Here is a 24,524-nt window from a genome sequence, read left to right as displayed (position 1 = left end):
AACAGCCCTTTTACCGCCGAACTCCAAATCTAGGCCACAGTATTTATATATAAATAAATGCCTTAAGCGTGATGTTTTGGGGATATACATCTGAGGAAGGGAAGCTAAATCACTGAAACTTCACTACTTGAAATGAAGGCACTTGAAATATCCAGAGAGGTGTATGCCTGGTGTTGTTTTATGATCATATAGGTTATGATATATACAGATGTATAAGATAATATATAGTAATATAATATTTTAAAATACTTAGAACATATTTCCCTATATGAAGAACTTTAAAATTTAAAATATTTACAGTAAATACTTAGGTAAAACCTTAATTAAATATGAATATTGCATACATTTGATTTTACATGGTTTTCATTTATATAGTTGGTCTATGTCTACATATGTATTTATGTGTTATATATGTGTCTATATGTCTCTAAATACATATATAAGCATAATAATACACAAATAAAGGCATATTTTCATCCATTTTAGTTAAACTGATGAATGAAGGTGGCCTTTATTGTTTTTAATTCTTAAAAAACTAGGATTTACCATCAATTTAACACAGTCCTGCTTAATATATGAAAGGTGACCAGAATTTTTATTGTTTAAAAATATAGATAATCCCTTTATTACCCCATTCCCTAGTTTGCATAACCAAACACAGTTATATAAAACTTTTACTTTCCGTGATTTCCTTGTATCTAAGCCTCTGCAATTGCAAACTGGTTTAGTAATTTAGGTTAGATAGCAATATTGTAAGATCATCTGTTCACATCTCTTAAGTGAACATTTATAAGTGAGGCACAAAGAATTATTCAAGACTGATACTCAATGCTCACCACACTGCTGTTTACTAACTAATAAACTGCCTATTGACCTCTGCTAAGGAATGCTGAGTTAACCAACTCTTTTCTGCTTTCAGGTATTTGAATTGGATCCCTGCATTCAAATCCTGCCCAATTTCCCTGTTTTTTGTGTCGTATGTACTACAAGTCTCTCTTTGGTGTGGTGAATTGATCCCTGCATTCAAATCCTGCCAAATTTTCCTGTTTTTTTGTGTCATATGTACTTCAAGTTTCTCTTTGGTATGTGAATTGATCCCCTGCATTCAAATCCTGCCAAATTTCCCAGTTTTTTGTGTCATATGTACTTCAAGTTTCTCTTTGGTATGTGAATTGATCCCTGCATTCAAATCCTGCCAAATTTCCCACGTTTTTTTTTTTTTTATATGTACTACAAGTCTCTCTTTGGTATGTGAATTGATCCCTGCATTCAAATCCTGCCAAATTTCCCTGTTTTTTGTGTCATATGTATTGCAAGCCTCTTTGCATTTGTCTGTATAATAAATTATGTATTTACCCTGCTGAAATATTGCCTTTATCTATGTGATGTTCAAAACCTTGCAAATACTTGTATTAATTCCTAAATTTATAATTTCACTAATGGTTTAAACCACAGCTCCCCCCAAATTCTATTGTCTGTTATTTTTAACTTATCTCACCCTGAATCAAATTTTCCCAATTGGCCTTTTGACTGTCTTTGATTAGGTCATTACCTAATTTATTGCATTTAGCTGAAATCTCTGGCCTATAAATTTAAAACTGCTATGGGGAAAGCAATTCTGGGGTTTAGCAAATGTAGGTTTAGATAGCAATATTGCAAGATCATCTGTTCACATCTCTTAAGTGAACATTTATAAGTGAGGCACAAAGAATTATTCAAGAATTGAACAAGGAGTAGACAAGGGGATAGAGGCGCAAGTGCTGTTTTTATAATAAGTTTGTATACACTGTTGACTATTTTGTAAAAATGTTAAATATATCTTCATATTCCTTTTTGCCACCTTTTCTCTGTTTAACAAATAACTTTACTACAATTACTCCTTACCCCCTCACCACCAGCACTGCTCATTAGCCCATTTCTCTTAACCTCACCTTACTTTTGTACTCATAAACTTCACACATTCCTAAAGACTCTCTCTCACCCCTTGCAACTCATCACAAAAACAGTCTCACTACTGCAAAACTGCATCTCATCTTATGTCACTCTCCCTCTTGCTCATACTAGCTGCTGGCGGACATCTCCCGCAAAACCTGGTCTCCAACAACCTCTTTGCCCTGCACACCCATATGTGCCCTTCAATAGACTTCAAAATCAAAACTCTGGTAACCCTTAAATCTTATTCCTCTTGCATCTAGAGCACCATCCCCTTCACTGTGCACTATGGAAATCTTGATCTGTTTGCAACAAACTCACTTCTATCCATGACCTATTTATCTCCCCCCTCTCTCAATCTTTTGACTCTCACAGAAACCTGTCTCTCTCCTTCAGACACGGTTTGCTCTGCTGCACTGTCACATGGGGATCTCCACTTCAGCCTGACGAATAGACAAGGAGGTGGTGTTTGGTATTTTACTTTCCTCTAGTTGCAACCTTTCAACAAATACAGCCCTTCTCTTCCCTCACATTTTCTTCATTCGAAGACACACATAATTAGCTTATTCTCTCCTCTCTCTATACGCGTTTGCAGTCATATACCGCCCCCCCTGGCTCCGCAACTCTTTTTCTATATCACTTTGCTGCCTGGATACCCTTACTTCCTTTCCTCGGATACCCCTGCCCTCTGTGACTTCAACCTCCCTGTTGATAATCCCTCTACCTCCTCTGCAAAACAACTTCTGCAACTCACTTCCTCTTTCAGCCTGTCACAATGGACTCGACTCTCCTACTCAACAAAGATGGTCACTTTCCTTGATCCGATTTTCAGTTATCGATGCAATATCTAAAACTTCACAAACTCTCCTTTTCCTCTTTCTGACCACCACCTCCTCACTTGTACCATCACCTCCCTCCCTACAACTCTTCCTCCTTCTACCTCTCACACTAAACTTCACAGAAGAATCAAGTCATTAGATCAGAATCAGCAATACCTCGCTAACTCTCCCAAACCTCTTCTCTCTTCCATCCCTTCCTTTTCCTGTCCTGATGAATCCATCTGCCACTATATAGGGAGTGCAGAATTATTAGGCAAATGAGTATTTTGACCACATCATCCTCTTTATGCATGTTGTCTTACTCCAAGCTGTATAGGCTCGAAAGCCTACTACCAATTAAGCATATTAGGTGATGTGCATCTCTGTAATGAGAAGGGGTGTGGTCTAATGACATCAACACCCTATATCAGGTGTGCATAATTATTAGGCAACTTCCTTTCCTTTGGCAAAATGGGTCAAAAGAAGGACTTGACAGGCTCAGAAAAGTCAAAATAGTGAGATATCTTGCAGAGGGTTTGCAGCACTCTTAAAATTGCAAAGCTTCTGAAGCGTGGATCATCGAACAATCAAGCGTTTCATTCAAAATAGTCAACAGGGTCGCAAGAAGCGTGTGGAAAAACCAAGGCGCAAAATAACTGCCCATGAACTGAGAAAAGTCAAGCGTGCAGCTGCAAGATGCCACTTGCCACCAGTTTGGCCATATTTCAAGAGCTGCAACATCACTGGAGTGCCCAAAAGCACAAGGGTGTGCAATACTCAGAGACATGGCCAAGTAAGAAAGCTGAAAGACGACCACCACTGAACAAGACACACAAGCTGAAACGTCAAGACTGGGCCAAGGAAATATCTCAGATTGATTTTTCTAAGTTTTATGGACTGATGAAATGAGAGTGAGTCCTGATGGGGCCAGATGGATGGGCCATGTGGCTGGATTGGTAAAGGGGCAGAGGAGCTCCAGTCTGGACTCAGACGCCAGCAAGGTGGAGGTGGAGTACTGGTTTGGGCTGGTATCATCAAAGATGAGCTTGTGGGGGCCTTTTCGGGTTGAGGATGGAGTCAAGCTCAGACTCCCAGTCCTACTGCCAGTTTCTGGGAAGACACCTGTCTTCAAGCAGTGGTACAGGAAGAAGTCTGCATCCTTCAAGAAAAACATGATTTTCATGCAGGACAATGCTCCATCACACGCGTCCAAGTACTCCACAGCGTGGCTGGCAAGAAAGGGTATAAAAAAAAGAAAATCTACATGACGATGGCCTCCTTGTTCACCTGATCTGAACCCCATTGAGAACCTGTGGTCCTTCATCAAATGTGAGATTTACCAAGGGGGGGGGGGGGGGGGAAGGGAAACAGGCACACCTCTGCTGAACAGTGTCTGGGAGGCTGTGGTTTGCTGCTGCACGCATGTGATGGTGAACAGATCAAAACACTGACAGAATCCATGGATGGCAGGCTTTTGAGTGGTCCTTGCAAAGAAAGGTGGCTATATTGGTCACTGATTTGTTTTGTTTTGGTTTTTGAATGTCAGAAATGGTATATTTGTGAATGTTGAGGATGTTATATTGGTTTCACTGGTAAATATAAATAATTTGAAATGGGTATATATTTGTTTTTTGTTAAGTTGCCTAATTATTATGCACAGTAATAGTCCACCCTGCAGCACACAGATATCCCCCCTAAAATAGCTATAACTAAAAACAAACTAAAAAACTACTTCCCAAAACTATTCAGCTTTGATTATTAATGAGTTTTTTGGGTTCATTGAGAACATGGTTGTTGTTCAATAATAACATTAATCCTCAAAAATACAACTTTGCCTAATAATTCTGCACTCCCTGTAACTCCACCCTTACATTGGTCCTTGATAACCTGGTCCCACCTACCATAACTCATTAAAACAAACACTCATCCTCAGCCCTGGCATACTCCTCTGATACGGGTCTACCTACGCAGATGTTCCCATACCGCTGAGCGACACTGGAGGAAATCTTGGAGTTCTGCTGACTTTCTTCCCTAGAAGTTTAATCTTGAACTCTTACTATTCTGCCTACCCTTATTTATATAAGCAAAACTACTTCTCCACTCTTTCTCTTACTCTTTCCTCAAACTCCAAAACCCCGTCTGTTCTCCACATTCAATACTCTTCTCCACCCACCCCCCACCTCCCACCACAACTTTTCTCTTAGCCCATGATTTTGCCAGCTACTTCAGCAACAAAATCGACTCCATCAGAAATGAAATCATCTCTCAACATACTACCGGTCTCTACTCTCCCTCAAAAGCTCACAATCCTCCAAAACCCACATAGTGTAATGTATCACCCAACCAATCCTTAATAAGATACGTTTAGATGTATAATGATAGTTTGTAGCTATTTGTTACTACTTCATTCACACTTAACTTTGTGAGAAGTTAACCCAAAATAGCAGATATATGGTAAGAAAGTGTTAAATTAGATATGAACACAAATTCACAATGAGTTAATTTGTGCTGATTATATTTGTTAGATATAATATCGATTTCTTATGAACTGTTCCTTAGATTGTTAAATCAGCTTTAACAGGTACCGTATTACTGGAGAGGAAAGTTCTTATTCAGAACTTAGTAGAGAGTAACAATGAGAATAGTTACAGTATCAATGTTAGGCAATAGTTGACAACAGTCTTTTAGTTACTTGGCAATTGATACAGAGTTTAATACTTGCGGTTGCGTTCTCTGTATTGAACGACGGTCCAGAATATGATTCCAGTCACCTCCGGTTCCTGCAGAGTCAGTAACTTCCAATAAGGTGATTAGAGAGAGATAGTCCAACTTGGTTTACTGCGTCAGTGATGTTGGCGGTGAGACAGGCTCTCAGTTGTTCAGTCACTCGATGGAGGTGAAGGGAAGGAACCGCGTTGCAGTTAGAGTGTGACCGTCACACTTCAGTGTGAGTTTCTGACAGGCACATGGAACTCGATCAGAGGTGAAGGAGACATTAGTTAAAGCTGAAATTAGATATTAGGAGATAAAGCAATTGTCCAACACAAAGTTTAGATATTTAGGTTGATTTAATATATGATTTGATGATTAGGTGTAAAAAAGAATTGGAGTAGTATATAATCCAGGATAAAGGGAGACAAGCTTCACTAGCTAAACTATCCCTATACACTATAATAATCAAGCAGGGAAACAAGGAAGAGGAGTTCCCTTTATAGACTTTAGCAGGAAGTTGAATTTCATTGTTTAAAGGAACAAGCAGATCGTGACAGATCCCCCCTCTCAAGATCCTCTGGAAGCAAGACTTAGGACCCAGTTTTCAACGGGTACTTGGTATGGAAAGAGGCCAGTAAACGTGGGGCTGTAAATCGTGTACGGAAACTCATGAGTCCTCCTGAAGCCTCATAACCTCTCCCAATGCCACCCAGATATTCAAGTTTACGGTTATGATACGTGAATCCAGAAGGTTTACCCACTTCGTATTCCTGTTGATAGTCCACCAGTGAGAGAGTCTCCAGAGGAAGAGGGCAACTGAGTGTCCAAATCACCTCTGTAAGGTTATCAATAACGATACGTGAAAAGAAGGATGGATCTGGAGGTCCTCTGGCAACTGTAGTCGAACAGCGTTATCATTGATGATCTTGGAGATGGGAAAGGGTCCCAAGTATTGAGAGGCTAATTTCTTACAAAGGTACTGACGATTTTTAATGTGTTTGGTAGACAACCAGACCATAGCACCTTTCCTCATAAGCAGGAGGTTTAGAATGTTTGGCATCAAAATATTTTTGTCTGGGTTGTTTTAGCAGTTTTGTAAATGGTCCCGAAGAATGTCAAGGGTACTTTTGATAGTCATAGTGTAATCTTGAGCAGCAGGAGAGTTGGAGGAAGTGGTAGGATTTGGAAAGGAGGTTAGGGTGGTATCCATAGGTTGCAAGAATGGAGATTGTTTAATAGAATCGTTCACAGAGTTATTATAAGCGAACTCAGCCATTGGGAGCAATTCAGTACCAGTCATCTTGTAGGTTATTTATATAACATCTGAGATATTGCTCAAGAGTCTGATTCAGACGCTAGGTTAATCCATTTGACTGAGGATGGTAAGCTGTTGAAAACCTGTTTGAGATTTTGAGTTGTTGACATAAATTTTCGCCAGAATCTTGACGTAAATTGTGTTCCCCCGATCCGTTACAATAGAGGAGGGAAGACCATGTAGTTTCACAATGTTAGATAAAAAGATCTTTGCAGTTGTTGTTGCATTTGGGACTTGTTTTAATGGTAAAAAGTGTGCAATTTAGTCAGATGATCGATAACTACTAAGATAGCAGTATATCCATTGGATGTAGGTAGATCAACAATGAAATTCCATACCTATGATGCTCCCAAGGTTTCATAGGTACTGGTAGAGGAGTTAATAAACCACTAGGTTTGGTATGTAGTTTTTTCTTTGTAGCGCAAGTGAGACAGGAAGTTATGTAGCGATGTATATCTTTTTTCATTGATGGCCACCAAAATTGTCTTTTAATAAGTTCTGTAGTACGAGTTATCCCGGATGACCCGCCATAGGAGAATCGTGATGACATTGTATGATTTGATTCCGTAGAGCCTGATGGAATGTATGTTAAATTTTGATATGTGTATAATCCTGTTGTGGAATCTTTATACACAGTAGTTGGGTATTGATGAATCCGAACCGAAGAGCCACTAGAATATCGGATTGAGAGTGTCGGTTAATGTACAAATGAGCTTAGTAGGGGGTATGATAAAAGCTTTTTCCATGTTTTTAGAAGTGGGTTCTGTAGTTCTTGAGAGAGCATCAGCTCTAATATTTGTATTTCTTGGTCTATAGGTTAAAACAAAATTAAACCTGTCAAGAAATAAGGCCCAGCGTACCTGCCTGGAAGTCAAGGTTTTTACTTTTCTTCAAATATTGAAGATTTTTGTGATCTGTAAAATAATTGTAAAAGGGGTTGTACATCTTCTAGCAAATGTCTCCCATTGTTTCAAGCGCTGCCATAACAGCTATGCAACTCTTTGTCGCCTATTGAGTAATTTCTTCTCTGCTGGAGTTAACAAACGTGAATAATAAGGCAATAGAGATGTTCTTCTTTGTTTCTTGATTGGTTTGAGATAAGACTGCACCCAATCCCGTAATTGGATGCTCCTACCTCCAGAGTATATGGAAGGGTGGATTAGGCAATTGTAGAAATGGAGCAGATGTTTATTTCTTCTTTAAGGTTTGGAAGGCGGTATCTGCTTCGGAATCCCAATGAAACTTGCCTTTTCCCAGTTAAATCGAGGTAAGTGGTTGTACCAGTGCTGGAGTAATGATCAATAAACTTTCTATAAAAATTAGAAAATCCAAGGAATCTCTGTAATGATTTTAATTGGTTGGAGTAGGCCAGTTGAGAATAGAAGTAATCTTTTCTGGATCCATTTGGAATCCAGTTGGGGAAATAATGTATTGAAGAAATTTGATTGTATTTTCGATGGAAAGTAACATTTCTCCATTTTAGCGTATAGATGTTGTTCCCGCAATGTTGATAGTACCCCATCTCACATGTTTTTGATGTTCAGACATCTCATCATTTATGAAGAATTGAAGAATTGACAGGTGGCCGGTGCATTAGTTAGTCCGAAAGGCATAACATTATACTGGTACAATCCGTAACGGGTTTTAAATGCTGTTTTTACACTCGTCACCAGCGTCTCATACGGATAGATTGTAGGCCCCTTTTAGGTCCAATTTAGTAAAAATGGTGGCCCAGATAGACGTTCTAACAACTCTGGTATTAGGGGAAGTGGATAGCGATTTTTTTATAGTAATTGCGGTTTAACGCCTCGGTAGTCGATACATTGGACGTAGGTTCCATCTTTGTTGGTAACGAAAAGATGGCAGAAAGCAATTGGAGATGATGATTGTGAATTAAACCTTTTCTGAGATTTTCGTTCGAGGTATTCATGAAGATGTTGTAGTTCCTTTTGTGACTAAAGGAAAAATGCCGGTTAGTTGGCAGTATAGCGTCCTTCCTTTGAGATCCAATAGGGCAATCGAAAGGATCGATGGGGTGGAAGGTTTCTGCACTTTCTAAGATTGAAAACATCAGAAAAATCACTGTATTGTTTTTAGGTAATAACGGATCAATATGGTTAATTGAAAACATATGGAAAACATGTTTGTAAACAGAATGTGGAATCAAAGGTAAGTGTACAATTGTGCCAGTTAATAGCAGGGTTATCTTTCTGCTAACCAAGGAAAACCAAGTATAATTGGTGTGTAAAGAATCTAGGTATTATATCATAAGTGATAGAATTCTTTGTGACCTGTGTTGGTTATGTGAGTAGTGGAACAGTGTGATGTGTGATAGGACCTTTGAGAAATTGAGACCCATCAATTACTCTCACAAATACTGGGATTGCTTTCTTCCACACAGGGTATTTTATTTTTTGTAACAACTGATTGATCAATAAAGTTGCCATAAGCTCCGGAATCAATTGTGGCTCGCTCCTGGAACTGCAACTGGTCCCACTGTAATGATAGAGTTAAAGTTAATTGAGTTTGTGTATTCATGAGTTTCCAGAGATAAGTAATGATTTTATCTTACCCTTTCTAGGTCTGTTTAGTAGAGGGCAAGGTAGTAACATCATGCTCTCTGTTTCCGCAAGTACATCCATAGATTTCTTGTTTTCTTCTTAGTCTTTCTTCTATCTGATAGTGGTCCTTCTTATGGTTCCGATTTCCATAGGTACTACTGTTTTTTAGCAGGTTTTTCATGGTTAGTAGAATAATGTTTCCTAGGGTTGGAGTCAGGTTGAAATTTTTCATGTCTTCTTTTCCTTATATCTTCTGTCTATAGAGATGCCTCAACTCTGATTAGTCCTCTAAAGTCTCAGGAAGCTCAACCCTTGAAGCTCGTCTTTTACATAATTCAGAGAGTCCCAAACGGAACTGGTTTTTTAAGGGAGATGGAGTTCCACTGTGAATCAGTACTCCATAGATGGAATTCTGCTATGTAGTCCTCAACGGCTCTTTTGCCCTGTCTGAGGGAATGAAGATGATTTTCTGCAGTTTGCTGTTTGTTTATATCTTCATAGAGAACTGACATAGCATGGAAGAAATTTTCTAAGGAATTCAATATTGGGTCATCAGATTCAAAGAATCTGTTTGCCCAGGCCCTAGGTTCCCCACTTAAATATGAAATGGTGGTGCAGACCTTTATTTTGTCATTACTGTAGGTCCTAGGTTTCATAGCAAATAATAAAAAACAAGAGTTTCTAAACTCACGAACTTAGCTCTGTCCCCAGAGAAGGGAACTGGAGGGTTAACTTGAGGTTCAGGCCTTTTCATTAGCCTTTCTGAGTTATCAACTCATTTAGTGCTCTTTTTAAAGTGGAATTTTCGCTTTGTACTTCCCTTAAACCTTGTGCTAGTAAGTCCATCTTTTTGGTTTATTGTAGTTATTTCATTACTCATTTGCTACTGGGTCCATGATTAATGTTAAGGGTTTTTAGGGCTTGATTATTCTGTAATGTATCACCAACCAATTCCTTAATAAGATACGTTTAGATATATAATGATAGTTTGTAGCTATTTGTTACTACTTCATTCACACTTAACTTTGTGAGGAAGTTAACCCAAATAGCAAGCTTATGGTAAGAAAGTGTTAAATTAGATTAGAGAACACAAATTCACAATGAGTTAATTTGTGCTGATTTTGTTTGTTAGATATTATATCGATTTCTTATGAACTGTTCCTTTAGATTGTTAAATCAGCTTTAACAGGTACCCGTATTACTGGAGAGACAGTCAGAATCTGATTCAGTCACCTCCAGTTCTGCAGAATCAGTAAACTTCCAATAAGGTGATTAGAGAGAGATAGTCCAACCTTGGTTTACCACGTCAGCGATGTTGGCAATGAGACAGGCTCTCAGTAGTTCAGTCACTCGATGGAGGTGAAAGGAAGGAACCGCGTTGCGGTTAGCGTGTGACGTCACACTTCAGTGTGAGTTTCTGATAGGCACACGGAACTCGATCAGAGGTGAAGGAGAGATTAGTTTAAATCTGAAATTAGATATTAGGAGATAAAGCAATTGTCCAACACAAAGTTTAGATGTTTAGGTTGATTCAATATATGATTTGATGATTAGGTGTAAAAAAGAATTGGAGTAGTTATAATCCAGGATAAAGGGAGACAAGCTTCACTAGCTAACTATCCCTATACACTATAATAATCAAACAGGGAAACAAGGAAGAGGAGTTCCTTTATAGACTTTAGCAGGAAGTTGAATTTCATTGTTTAAAGGAACAGCAGATCGTGACACATAGCCATAAATTTAGCTCTTTTGCCCCTGTTACAGAGAATGAAGTTTCTGCCCTTATACTATCCTCTCACCTCACTACCTGTCCCCTCGACCCCATCCCCTCACAACTACTCCCCTCCCTCTCTTCTACCCATACCCCTATTCTCACACACATCTTCAACCTCTCCCTCAGCACTGGTATAGTTCCCACATCTCTTAAGCATGCATTAGTCACACCTATCCTCAAAAAAACCTTCTCTCAATCCAACCTTCCCATCCAACTACCACCCTATTTCCCTACTACCTCTTGCCTCAAAGCTTCTTGAAAAGCTAGTATATGCATGTCTATCCCATTTCCTTACACTAAACTCCCTCCTTGACCCAATGCAATCTGGATTTCGCCCCCCTTCAACTCAACAGCGACATAAATTGTTACCAATGACCTACTTACAGCAAAATCAAAAGGCCACTTCTCTCTACTTATCCTCCTTGATCTGTCTGCAGCCTTTGTTACTGTCGACCAATCCTTCGGCATCCTGTGACACACGCTCTCTCTTGGTTCTCCTTCCTATCTGTCTAACCGTACCTTTAGTGTAGCCTTCTCTGGGGCATCCTCTGCCCCGTTACCCTCTTTCTATTGGGTACTGCAAGGCTCTGTCCTCGGTCCCCTTCTCTTCTCAATCTACACGTCCTCACTAGGTTCCTTGTTCCATAGGTTTCATTATCATTTGTTTGCCGATGATACCCGAAATCTACCTCTCTGGCACCAGAACTACCTCCTTCCTTGCTAACCCGTGTCACTAACTGTCTCTCTCATATCTCATCTTGGATGTCCTCTCACTACCTCAAGCTAAATCTCTCCAAAACTGAACTCCTTATTTTCCGCTCTTCTTCCAAATTCTCCACCCCCCATGTCTCTATAACTGTTGATAACACCATCATTACCCCAACCTCACATGCCCAATGACTTGGGGTCACACTGGACTCAGATCTTTCTTTCACTCCTCACATTCAGTCCTTGGTTAAAGCCTGCCACTTCCACCTTAAAAACATTGCTAAAATAGACATTTTCTTACACAAGACACAACAAAGATTTTTAATCCACTTTCTCATCCTTTCCTGCCTTCACTACTGCAACTCTATGCTCTCCTGGTCTCCCTAGCGGCCGCCTAGCTCCTTTACAATCCATATTGAATAGCCTCTGCCAGGCTCATCTTCCTTTGCACTTCGCTCTTCATCAGCCGCACCTCTCTGCTAATCCCTTTCACTGGCTTCCTCTTGCCTCCAGGACTAAACACAAAATTCTCACTCTGACACACAAGGCCCTCAATTACATGCTCCCCCCTACATCTCAGACCTTGTCTCCAGATATTTCTCCATCCCGTCCCCTTCACTCTGCTCATGATCTCCTACTCTCCTCCTCTCTTGTACCTCCTCACATTCCCATCTTCAAGATTTCTCCAGATTGGCTCCCATCTTATGGAACTCTCTGCCTCTCTTCCAGCAAGAATGTCCCCTAGTTTTAAAAGCTTCAAGTGCTTCTTGAAGACTCTACTATTCAGGGACGCATATAACTACCTACACTAGCCTTTCTATCTCCACTGCTTCCCTTATACCCCATCGCATGTAAGCCCTATGTAGCCCAGCTGTTTGTAGTTCATCTTCATAAAAGCCAACTACACCAGTGCAACTCCTCGGCAGGACCACTCTCTCCCCATTTGATACCTGTAATCGTTTTTATATACCACCTATGTTCATAGTGCTGTGGTACACCGTTGGCGCTCTACAAATACCTGATGATAATAATAATAATTGCAGTTCTTTTGACAGACATCCATTTTAGCCAATCAGAGCTGGCTCACTGGAACTCTACATGCTTGAGCACAGTGTTATCTATATGACACAAATGAACTAACATCCTCTAGTGATGAAAAAACTGTCAAAATGCCCTGAGGGAAGAGGAGGCCTTCAAGGGCTTAGAAATTATGCATGTAAATCTCCTAGGTTTAGCTTTCAACTAAGAATATCAAGAGAGCAAAGCAAAATTGGTGGAAAAAAGTAAAGTTGGAAAATTGTTTAACATGACATTCTCTATCTGAATCATGGAAGTTTATTTTAGACTAGACTATCCCTTTAAGTATTTTTTCACCATGATTTTCTTTATATTTACAATTTACGATTCTTCTATCTTATCAAAATACTTTTTTATTATACAAATTTTAAGACCTCACCTTGAGTATGGAGTGCAGTTCTGGGGACCGATCACAAAACAAAAGATATTTCAGAACTAGAAAAAGTTCAGAGAAGGGGCTACAAAGTTAATAAGGGGAATGGTAGAATTTAAGCTTTAAGGAGAGGCTAGCCATACTGGGTCTGTTTCTCTAGAAAAATGTTTACTTACTTGATTAACTTTGGGACAACATTCAATGCTTGGTATTTTTGATGTGAAAGGAGAAGCAATAGACGCCTCCAGTTCTGACAAGGAGATTCCAGCATGGGCCATCTTAAGGGCCTATAAAAATATAATTATTTTGATTTGAAACTATATTTTTCTTGAAGTTCTGTCTTTCAAAGTAAGTTTGTAGTTTTTGTCTACATCAATAGGGATTTTATAAAACCAAACAAATATAACTTCTAAAGGCAATAATTATGTAAATGTTACCGTTAGCCATAAGTTATGAATACACAAAGGACTTGATTGCAAGTGTAGTGGAAAATGCTATTGTGCGTTAACATCACGAGTTAAAACAGAATTTATGTTTACCTGATAAATTTCTTTCTCCAACGGTGTGTCCGGTCCACGGCTTCATCCTTACTTGTGGGAATATTCTCTTCCCCAACAGGAAATGGCAAAGAGAGCACAGCAAAAAGCTGTCCATATAGCCCCCCTCTGGCTCCGCCCCCCAGTCATTCTCTTTGACGCTCTGAACAAGTAGCATCTCCACGGGGATGGTAAAGAGTATGTGGTGTTAGTTGTAGTTTTATTTCTTCTACTCAACAGTTTGGTTATTTTAAAATAGTGGCCGGTTTGTACTATTTACTCTACAACAGAAAGTGATGATAGAGTTCTGTTAAAAGAGGAGTATGATTTTAGGCACCAGTAACCTAAAAATCCATTGCTGTTCCCACGCAGAGGACTGTTGAAACCAGAGAACTTCAGTTGGGGGGGAACAGTTTGCAGACTTATCTGCCCCAGGTATGACCAGTCTCTTTTCTAACAAGAACATAGTAATGCTAGAAGTACTGTCAGTTTCCTTAATGATACGGTAAGCCATTTTCTTAGACTCAGTAATAGAATTAAGGCTTATAATTGGGCTCTATGCTGGGTTGACACTATTGTGGGATAAATCGATTGGTTTATATAGTATTTAGTTAGGAGAAAAAGGAGAAACTAAGGGTGCCGTGGTGACTGTAGTGTACAGAAATAATTTTTTTTAACCTGACTAAAAGCCAGGGCGGGCCGTGGGCCGGACACACAGTAGGAGAAAGAAATTTATAAGGTAAAAATAAAATATGTTTTTTGCTACAATGGTGTGTGCGGTCCACGGCTTCATCCTTACTTGTGGGAACCAATACCAAAGCATTAGGACACGGATGAAGGGAGGGAACAAGTCAGGTTACCTAAACGGAAGGCACCGCAGCTTGCAACACCTTTCTCCCAAAAACAGCCTCCGAAGAAGCATAAGTATCGAATTTGTAAAATTTGGCAAAAGTATGCAGAGAAGACCAAGTCGCTGCCTTACAGATCTGATCAACAGAAGCCTCGTTCTTGAAGGCCCATGTGGAAGCCACAGCTCTAGTAGAGTGAGCTGTAATTCGTTCAGGAGGCTGCCGTCCGGCAGTCTCATAAGCCAATCGGATGATGCTTTTCAGCCAAAAGGAAAGAGAGGTAGCAGTAGCTTTCTGCCCTCTCCTCTTACCAGAATAAACGACAAACAAGGATGATGTTTGTCTGAAATCCTTTGTTGCTTCTAAATAGAATTTTAAAGCACGGACCACATCTAGGTTGTGTAACAAACGTTCCTTCTTTGAAACTGGATTCAGGACATAGAGAAGGAACAACTATTTCCTGGTTAATATTCCTGTTGGAAACTACTTTTGGAAGAAAACTAGGCTTGGTACGTAAAACTACCTTATCTGCATGGAATACCAGATAGGGAGAAGTACACTGCAAAGCAGATAATCAGAAAATCTTCTAGCAGAAGAAATAGCAACCAAAAACAGAACTTTCCAAGATAGTAATTTAATATCTATGGAATGTAAAGGTTCAAACGGAACCCCTTGAAGAACTGAAAGAACTAAGTTTAGACTCCATGGAGGAGTCATAGGTCTGTAGACAGGCTTGATTCTGACTAACGCCTGTACAAACGCTTGTACATCTGGCACAGCTGCCAGACGTTTGTGCAACAAGACAGACAGAGCAGATATCTGTCCCTTTAGAGAACTAGCTGACAGACCTTTCTCCAAACCCTCTTGGAGAAAGGAAAGAATCCTAGGAATTTTGATTTTACTCCAAGAGAATCCCTTGGATTCGCACCAACGGATATATTTGTACCATATCTTATGGTAAATCTTCCTAGTCACAGGCTTTCTGGCTTGAACCAGAGTATCTATAACTGAATCAGAAAACCCACGCTTAGATAGAATCAAGCGTTCAATTTCCAAGCAGTCAGTTGCAGAGAGACTAGATTTGGATGTTCGAATGGACCTTGTACTAGAAGATCCTGTCTCAAAGGTAGCTTCCATGGTGGAGCCGATGACATATTCACCAGGTCTGCATACCAAGTCCTGCGTGGCCACGCAGGAGCTATTAGATTCACCGAGGCCTTCTCCTGTTAAGCTAGATTGAACAACCAAAGCGCCACCAATGCATCCACTAGCGTCGCCTTGGGATCCCTGGATCTGGACCCGTAGCGAGGAACCTTGGAGTTCTGACGAGACGCCATCAGATCCATATCTGGAATGCCCCATAGTTGAGTTAACTGGAAAAAGACCTCCGGATGGAGTTCCCACTCCCCCGGAGGGGAGGTCTGACGACTCAAATAATCCGCCTCCCAGTTGTCTACTCCTGGGATGTGAATTGCAGATAGATGGCAGGAGTGATCCTCCGCCCATTTGATAATCTTAGATACTTCTCTCATCGCCAAGGAACTCTTTGTTCCCCCCTGATGATTGATGTACGCTACAGTCGTCATGTTGTCTGACTGAAATCTTATGAATCTGGCCTTCGCTAGTTGAGGCCAAGCCAGGAGCACATTGAATATCGCTCTCAGTTCTAAAATGTTTATAGGGAGAAGAGACTCTTCCCGAGACCATAGACCCTGAGCTTTCAGGGAGTCCCAGACCACGCCCCAGCCTAAGAGACTGGCGTCGGTCGTGACAATGACCCACTCTGGTCTGCAGAAACTCATTCCCTGAGACAGGTGATCTTGAGTCAACCACCAGCGGAGTGAGTCTCTGGTTACCTGGTCTACTTGAATCTGGGGAGATAAGTCTGCATAATCCCCATTCCACTGTTTGAGCATGCACAGTTGCAATGGTCTTAGATGAATTTGAGCAAAAGGAACCACGTCCATTGCTGGAACCATTAATCCTATTACCGCCATGCACTGAGCTATGCAAGGTTGAGGAATAGATTAAAGAACTTGACAAGCGTTTAGAAGCTTTAACTTTCTGACCTCTGTCAGAAAAATCTTCATTTCTACTGAATCTATTATGGTTCCCAGAAAAGGAACCCTTGTGGACGGGGACAGGTAACTCTTTTCTATGTTCACCTTCCACCCGTGAGACCTGAGAAAGGCTAAAACAATGTCTGTATGAGCCCTTGCTTTGGAAAGGGGACGACGCTTGGATTAGAATGTCGTCTAGGTAAGGTGCTACAGCAATGCCCCTCGGCCTTAGAAACCGCTAGAAGGGACCCTAGCACCTTTGTGAAAATCTCTGGGGGCAGTGGGCTAAACGAATGGTAGAGCCACAAACTGGTAATGTTTGTCCAGAAAGGCGAAACCTCAGAAACTGATGATGATCTTTGTGGATAGGAATATACAGGTACGCATCCTTTAAGTCCACGGTAGTCATATATTGGACCCTCCTGGATTGTTGTTAAAATCGTCCGACACCGGTTTCCATTTTGAATGATGGAACTCTGAGGAATTTGTTTAGAATTTTTTAATCCAGAATTGGCCTGAAAGTTCCCTCTTTTTTGGGAACTACAAACACAGGTTTTTATTAAAACCCAGGCCTTGTTCCGCTGTTGGAACTGGGTGTATCACTCCCATCTTTAATAGGTCTCCTACGCAATGTAAGAATGCCTGTCTCTTTATCTGGTCTGAAGATAAGCGAGACATGTGGAACCTTCCCCCTTGGAGGAAGTTCCTTGAACTCTAGAAGATACCCCTGAGAGACTATTTCTAGTGCCCAGGGATCCGGAACATCTCTTGCCCAAGCCTGAGCGAAGAGAGAAAGTCTGCCCCCTACTAGATCCGGTCCGGATCGGGGGGCTTACCCCTTTCATGCTGTCTTGGTAGGCGCAGCAGGCTTCTTGGCCTGTTTACCCTTGTTCCAGCCTTGGAATGGTTTCCATGCTGGTTTAGTCTGGGAAGCATTACCCTCTTGTCTAGAGGGCTGCAGAGTTAGGAGCCGGTCCATTCCTGAAATTGCGAAAGAACGAAAGTTAGATTTGTTCTTAGCCTTGAAAGGCCTATCCTGTGGGAGGGGCATGGCCCTTTCTCCCATGTGATTGTCTGAAATAATCTCCTTCAATTCAGGCCTGAAAAGGGTCTTACCTTTGAAAGGAATATTAAGCAATTTTGTTTTGGACGACACATCCGCCGACCAAGATTTTAGACCAAAGCGCCCTTGCGCTCCACTATTGCAAAACCTGAATTTTTCGCCGCTAATTTTGTCAATTGAAAAGTGGCATCCAAAAATAAAGGAATTAGCCACAACTTTAGTGCGTGAATTCTGTCCAATGACTTCATCATATGGAGTCTCCTTTTGGAGCAAATTTTCTAGTTCCTCGACACCAAAAAGACGCCGACGTGGTGGTAACAGGAACTAATGCAACGAAATTGGTTGAAGAAGGAAACCTTGCTGAACAAATATCTTTTTAAGCAAACCTTCCAATTTTTTAATCCATAGGATCTTTGAAAGCGCAAACTGTCTTTCAATAGGATAGTTGTGCGCTTGGCTAATGTTGAAACTGCCCCCTCCACCTTAGGGGACGTTTGCCATGCATCCCTTCTGGGGTCGACAATGGGGACACATTTTCTTAAAATATAGGAGGGGAACAAAAGGCACACCAGGCTTCTCCCACTCCTTAGTCACTATGTCCGCCACCCTCTTGGGTATCGGAAAAGCATCAGCGTGCACTGGGACCTTCTAAGAATTTGTCCATTTTGCACAACTTCTCTGGAATCTCCAAAGAATCACAATCATCAAGAGTAGCTAGCACCTCCTTAAGCAGGGCGCGGAGATGTTCTAGCTTAAATTTAAATGCTACAATATCAGGTTCTGCCTGCTGAGAAATTTTTCCTGAATCGGAAATTTCTACCTCAGACAGACCCTCCCTCACTGCCAACTCAGATTGTATGTGAGGGTATAACAAGAATAAATTATCGTCAGCGCCTACTTGCTCATCCTCTGTATTTAAAACTGAGCATTCACGCTTTCTCTGGGAAATGCTGGCAGTTTGGATAAAGATTTACTATAGAATTATCCATTACTGCTGTTAATTGCTGCATAGTAACCAGCATTGGCACGCTAGATGTACTAAGGTATCGCCTGCGCAGGCAAAACTGGTGTTGACACAGAAGGAGAGGATGATGAGCTATCCCCACTACCTTCATTTGAAGAATCATCTTGGGCAAACCTATTAAATGTGACAGTACTGTCCTTAATTTGTTTTGGACGCCATGGCACAATTTGCACATACATTTAAAGGGGGAACCACCTTGGCTTCCATACACAACAGAACATATGCTATCTGAAGGTACAGACATGTTAGACAGATTTAGGCAGGGCTATTAATGCAATAAAGACCGATTTTAAACAAAACCGTTACTGTCTCTTTAAATAATAAAAAGAGCACACTTTATTTCTGAATGTTAGAAAAAACTATCAAGGAAATATCCGATCTATATAATATTTACACCCCAGTGTCTTAATGCCTTTAACAGTTATTGTACACCAATTTTCAATTCTCTAACCCCTTAAATGAGCAAACCGGAGCTAATAGTTCAATTTACCGGTTTAAAATACACTACAGTCCCTGCCACAGACTTTGCTGTGGCTTTTACCTTCCTTATGGGTTATTCCCCACAGAATATAGCCTTCCTGAGTCTGTTTCTCAGCCACAGGACCCTCTCACAGAAGCTGCATGCACTGCCTTGAGAAGTAACCTGCGCAACTGAGGCGCGAAAATGAGGCCTCCTCCCTCTGCATTACCAGAGTGAAGGGGTCTTTTCTGACTAGATTAGGCGTCTAACCAAGTGCCAGGTGTAATTAAAATGTTCCCAAATGTGTTTTAAAGTTCAAAACACTCCAAATGTCATATAAATACTATATAAACCAATCGATTTAGCCCACAATAGTGTCAACCAGCATAGAGCCCAATTATAAGCCTTAATTCTGTTACTGAGTCTAAGAAAATGGCTTACCGATCCCTTAAGGGAAACTGACAGTCTTCTAGCATTACTATGTCTTGTTAGAAAAGAGACTGGTCATACCTGGGGCAGATAAGTCTGCAAACTGTTCCCCCCAACTGAAGTTCTCTGGTTTCAACAGTCCTGCGTGGGAACAGCAATGGATTTTAGTTACTGGTGCTAAAATCATACTCCTCTTTTAACAGAACTCTTCATCACTTTCTGTTGTAGAGTAAATAGTACAAACCGGCACTATTTTAAAATAACAAACTGTTGATAGAAGAAATAAAACTACAACTAACACCACATACTCTTTACCATCCCCGTGGAGATGCCTACTTGTTCGAGCGGCAAAAGAGAATGACTGGGGGGAGGAGCCAGAGGGGGGCTATATGGACAGCTTTTGCTGTGCTCTCTTTGCCATTTCCTGTTGGGAAGAGGAATATTCCCACAAGTAAGGATGAAGCCGTGGACCGGACACACCAATGTAGGAGAAATTGATAATGTTTATATTTTTGTGTTCATATTACAACTTGAAAGCATTTTTAATTGCTCAAGTTTTGGGTGCACTAACATCTGGATATTGGATAGTGGGGGTGAGCTTAAATCCTTCACATAGTATACTTCTATGGGGTACACTGAAAAGTGCTACCTGCGTAGCTGAAGGTAAATAAATCTCCGCTCAAGTTGTGGAGTTCTTCAGTTAGATATCAACTATTGTGTTGTATTGAAATATAACTTTAAAACACTGCACACATACATACATTTGTATACAAACACACACACACACACATATAATATATATATATATATATATATATATATATATATAAAAAATATATATATATATATATATATATATATATATATATATATATATATATATATATATATATATACACACACATACACTTTTGAGCCCTTACCTGTCCAGTACCTTGCCATATACCATAACCCTGTTAAAACATTTTTTAATAATCACCATTATTTTACCTTGAGGGCTAGATTACAAGTGGAGCGTACAACCTTGTGCAAACAAATAACACCACAATATGGTGTTACAAATGTATGGTTAAATAAATGTAACCAAAGCTACTTAACAGGGCCAAAAGTTTTAAGCACACCCTATACTTTTAATAGGTAAAGCAGGGAGAACTAATAGGGTATCTATTGCAGCCATGAGTAGCAGTGGTGAGTTAAAGTGATGGTAAACTTTTCAATTTTTAAATCAGGTTCGGAATTAAATAAATATCTTAAAGGGACTTTAATTGATCATTGCTAATAAAGATGTACTGTAACTGATTGTTTAATCTAGCTGTGACATTCTAATACCCCACGCTTCAAAACTCTTTTTTGTGAGCTAACAGTTCAAACTGCTATCCAATCTGCACTCTAGCTACAAAAAAGTGCAGCAAGGCTACAGCATTGATTAAAGAACAGTCTCAAACCGTTAGCTCACAAAAAAATACGAGTTTTGAAGTGGACAGCCGAAGAGTGGGGTATTAGATGGCAGCACTAAATTAAAAAGTAAGTTACAGTGCATCTTTAATAAAAGTGATCAATTAAAATCCATCTAAAGCATAGCTTAGATTATGGACCTGATAACATGTAAAAGGTTTTCCACTCACTTTAAGTGTTGCTCTCGTGTTATCCAAAATACTGCTGTAAAATTGACCTGAATTAGACAATTATTATCATTAGTATAGCATAGACTACATGAAGAACTCCCCTACTGTGCAACCTCTGCTTAACTTACCATCGGTTTAGCACTCGATGGATACCTGGTATGAATTTTATTGCCCACCCCCAGAGGTATATTATGTGAGGGATTTTTTGCATCTGTGCTATCTAACAGACATGCAGACGATGTCCCCAAGGCAATTGCTCAATCAATAAAAAATAACTTTGGACTTAACACACAATAGTGTTAATATGATATGATAATTTACACTTGACTGGAAATCAAGGGCCTTAATATGTATAAATATAAGTGAAATATTTATATTTTCATTGTTTTTTGTTGTTGTATATTGTTAAGCATTTACACTCTACGTCAGGTCCAAACAAAGTTTTTCAGCTCTATTTTGTGTTGCACTTTAGAGCATTAATTACTGTAACTCACCACTTGTATTGCAGAGTAAAATAGCATTGTTCTCCAAAAAACAGAATTTTATGCTTACCTGATAATTTCTTTCTTTTGCGATGTACAAGTCCACGGATTCATCCTAACTTGTGGGATGTTGTCCTTCCTGACAGAAGTAGCAAAGAGAGCACCACAGCAGAGCTGTCTATATAGCTCCCCCCTTAACTCCACCCCCCCAGTCATTTGACTGAAGGCCAAGGAAGAAAAGGAGAAAACTATAAGGTGCAGAGGTGACTGAAGTTTACATAAAAATTACTATCTGTCTTGAATAGACAGGGGTGGCCGTGGACTCGGTACATCGCAAAAGAAAGAAATTTATCAGGTAAGCATAAATTCTGTTTTTCTTTGCAAGATTGTACCGAGTCCACGGATTCATCCTAACTTGTGGGATACCAATACCAAAGCTTTAGGACACGGATGAAGGGAGGGGACAAGACAGGAACCTAAACGGGAAGGCACCACTGCTTGCAAAACCTTTCTCCCAAAAATAGCCTCAGAAGAAGCAAAAGTATCAAATGTGTAAAATTTGGAAAAGGTATGAAGCAAAAACCAAGTCGCAGCCTTACAAATCTGTTCAACAGAAGCATCATTTTTAAAAGCCCATGTGGAAGCCACCGCTCTAGTGGAGTGAGCTGCAATTCTTTCAGGAGGCTGCTGTCCAGCAGTCTCATAAGCCAAGCAGATGATGTTTTTCAGCCAAAAGGAAAAGAGAGGTAGCCATAGCCTTTAGACCTCTACGCTTTACAGCATAGACAACAAACAAAGAAGATGATTGGCGAAAATCTTTGGTTGCCTGCAAATAAAACTTCAAGGCACGAACCACGTCCAAGGTTGTGCAACAGACAGTCCTTCTTAAGAAGAAGGATAAGGACACAGAGAAGGAACAACAATTTCCTGATTGATATTCCTGTTAGAAACAACCTTAGGGAGGGAACCCAGGTTTGGTATGCAAAACCACCTTATTAGCATGGAAAACGAGATAAGGCGAGACACATTGTAATGCAGATAGTTCAGAAACTCTTCGAGCTGAAGAGATAGCAACTAGAAACATAAACTTTCCAAAATAGAAGCTTAATATCTATGGAATGCATGGGTTCAAAACGGAACCCCCTGAAGAACTTTAAGAACTAAATTGAGACTCTATGGCGGAGCAACAGGTTTAAACACAGGCTTAATTCTAACTAAAGCCTGACAAAAAGCCAGAACGTCTGGGACATCTGCCAGACGCTTGTGCAACAGAATAGACAAAGCAGATAATCTGTTCCTTTAAGGAACTAGCGGACAATCCTTTCTCCAATCTTTCTTGGAGAAAAGACAAAATCCTAGGAAATCCTGATCTTACTCCATATCTTATGATAGATCTTCCTGGTGACAGGCTTTCGAGCCTGAATCAAGGTATCTATGACAGACTAAGAGAAAACCCTGCTTTGATAAAATCAAGTGTTCAATCTCCAAGCAGTCAGTTGCAGAGAAATTAGATTTGGATGCTTGAATGGACCTTGAATCAAAAGGTCCCATCTCAGTGGCAGAGTCCATGGTGGCAGAGATGACATGTCCACCAGGTCTGCATACCAAGTCCTGCGTGGCCATGCAGGCGCTATCAAAAACAGAAAAAGCTCTCTCCTGTTTGATTCTGGCAATCAGATGCAGAAGGAGAGGGATTGTTGAAACCACATAAGCCAGGTTTGAACGACCTGGGTACTGCTAGAGCATCTATCAGTACTGCCTGAGGATCCCTTGACCTGGATCCGTTAATGGGGAAGTTTGGCGTTCAGACGAGACGCCATCAGATCCATTTCTGGTGTGCCCACATAGCAGAACCAGTTTGAGCAAACACCTACGGATGGAGCTCCCCACTCCCCGGATGAAAAGTCTGATGACTTAGAAAATCTGCCTCCCAGTTCTCCACCCCTGGGATATAGATCGCTGATAGATGGCAAGAGTGAGTCTCTGCCCATCGGATTATCCTGGAAAACTTCTATCATCGCCAAGGAACTCCTTGTTCCCCCCTGATGATTGATATAAGCTATAGTCATGATGTTTGTCCGACTGAAACCTGATGAATCCGGGCTGAAGCCAGCTGAGGCCACGCCTGAAGAGCATTGAATATCACTCTTAATTACAGAATATTTATCGGTAGGAGGGCCTCCTCCTGAGTCCACAAACCCTGTGCTTTCAGGGAATTCTAGACTGCCACCCCAGCCCAGTAGGCTGGCGTCCGTCGTCACAATAACCCACGTTAGCCTGTGGAAACACATTCCCCTGGGACAAGTGATCCTGTGACAACCACCAAAGAAGAGAGTCTCTGGTCTCTTGATCCAGATTTATCTGAGGAGATAAATCTGCATAATCCCCATTCCACTGTTTGAGCATGCATAGTTGCAGTGGTCTGAGATGCAAGCGAGCAAACGGAACTATGTCCATTGCCGCTACCATAAGTCCGATTACCTCCATACACTGAGCCACTAACGGCAGAGGAATGGAATGAAGAGCTCGGCAGGTGGTTAAAATCTTTGATTTCCTGACCTCCGTCAAAAAATATTTTCATGTCCACACGAATCTATCAGAGTTCCCAGGAATGGAACTCTTGTGAGAGGAATGAGAACTCTTTTTCACGTTCACCTTCCACCCATGAGATCTTAGAAAGGCCAACACTAAGTCCGTGTGAGACTTGGCAAGTTAGAAAGTGGACGC

At 40.6% G+C, this 24,524-nt stretch overlaps 1 protein-coding gene across 1 annotated transcript in view; it reads right to left on the bottom strand.

The window, feature by feature from the left end:
* LOC128657508 (probable cation-transporting ATPase 13A4) overlaps nt 1-24,524 on the bottom strand; it is a 454,774-nt gene that overhangs the window by 102,061 nt on the left and 328,189 nt on the right. Inside the window, 1 exon segment of the mRNA XM_053711875.1 lies at nt 13,447-13,557. Within this exon segment, the coding sequence (XP_053567850.1) occupies nt 13,447-13,557 (111 nt within the window).

The sequence above is a fragment of the Bombina bombina genome, chromosome 4 (genome assembly GCF_027579735.1).
Source record: "Bombina bombina isolate aBomBom1 chromosome 4, aBomBom1.pri, whole genome shotgun sequence".
NCBI lineage: Eukaryota > Metazoa > Chordata > Amphibia > Anura > Bombinatoridae > Bombina > Bombina bombina.
This window is presented reverse-complemented; position numbering and strand designations above follow the sequence as displayed.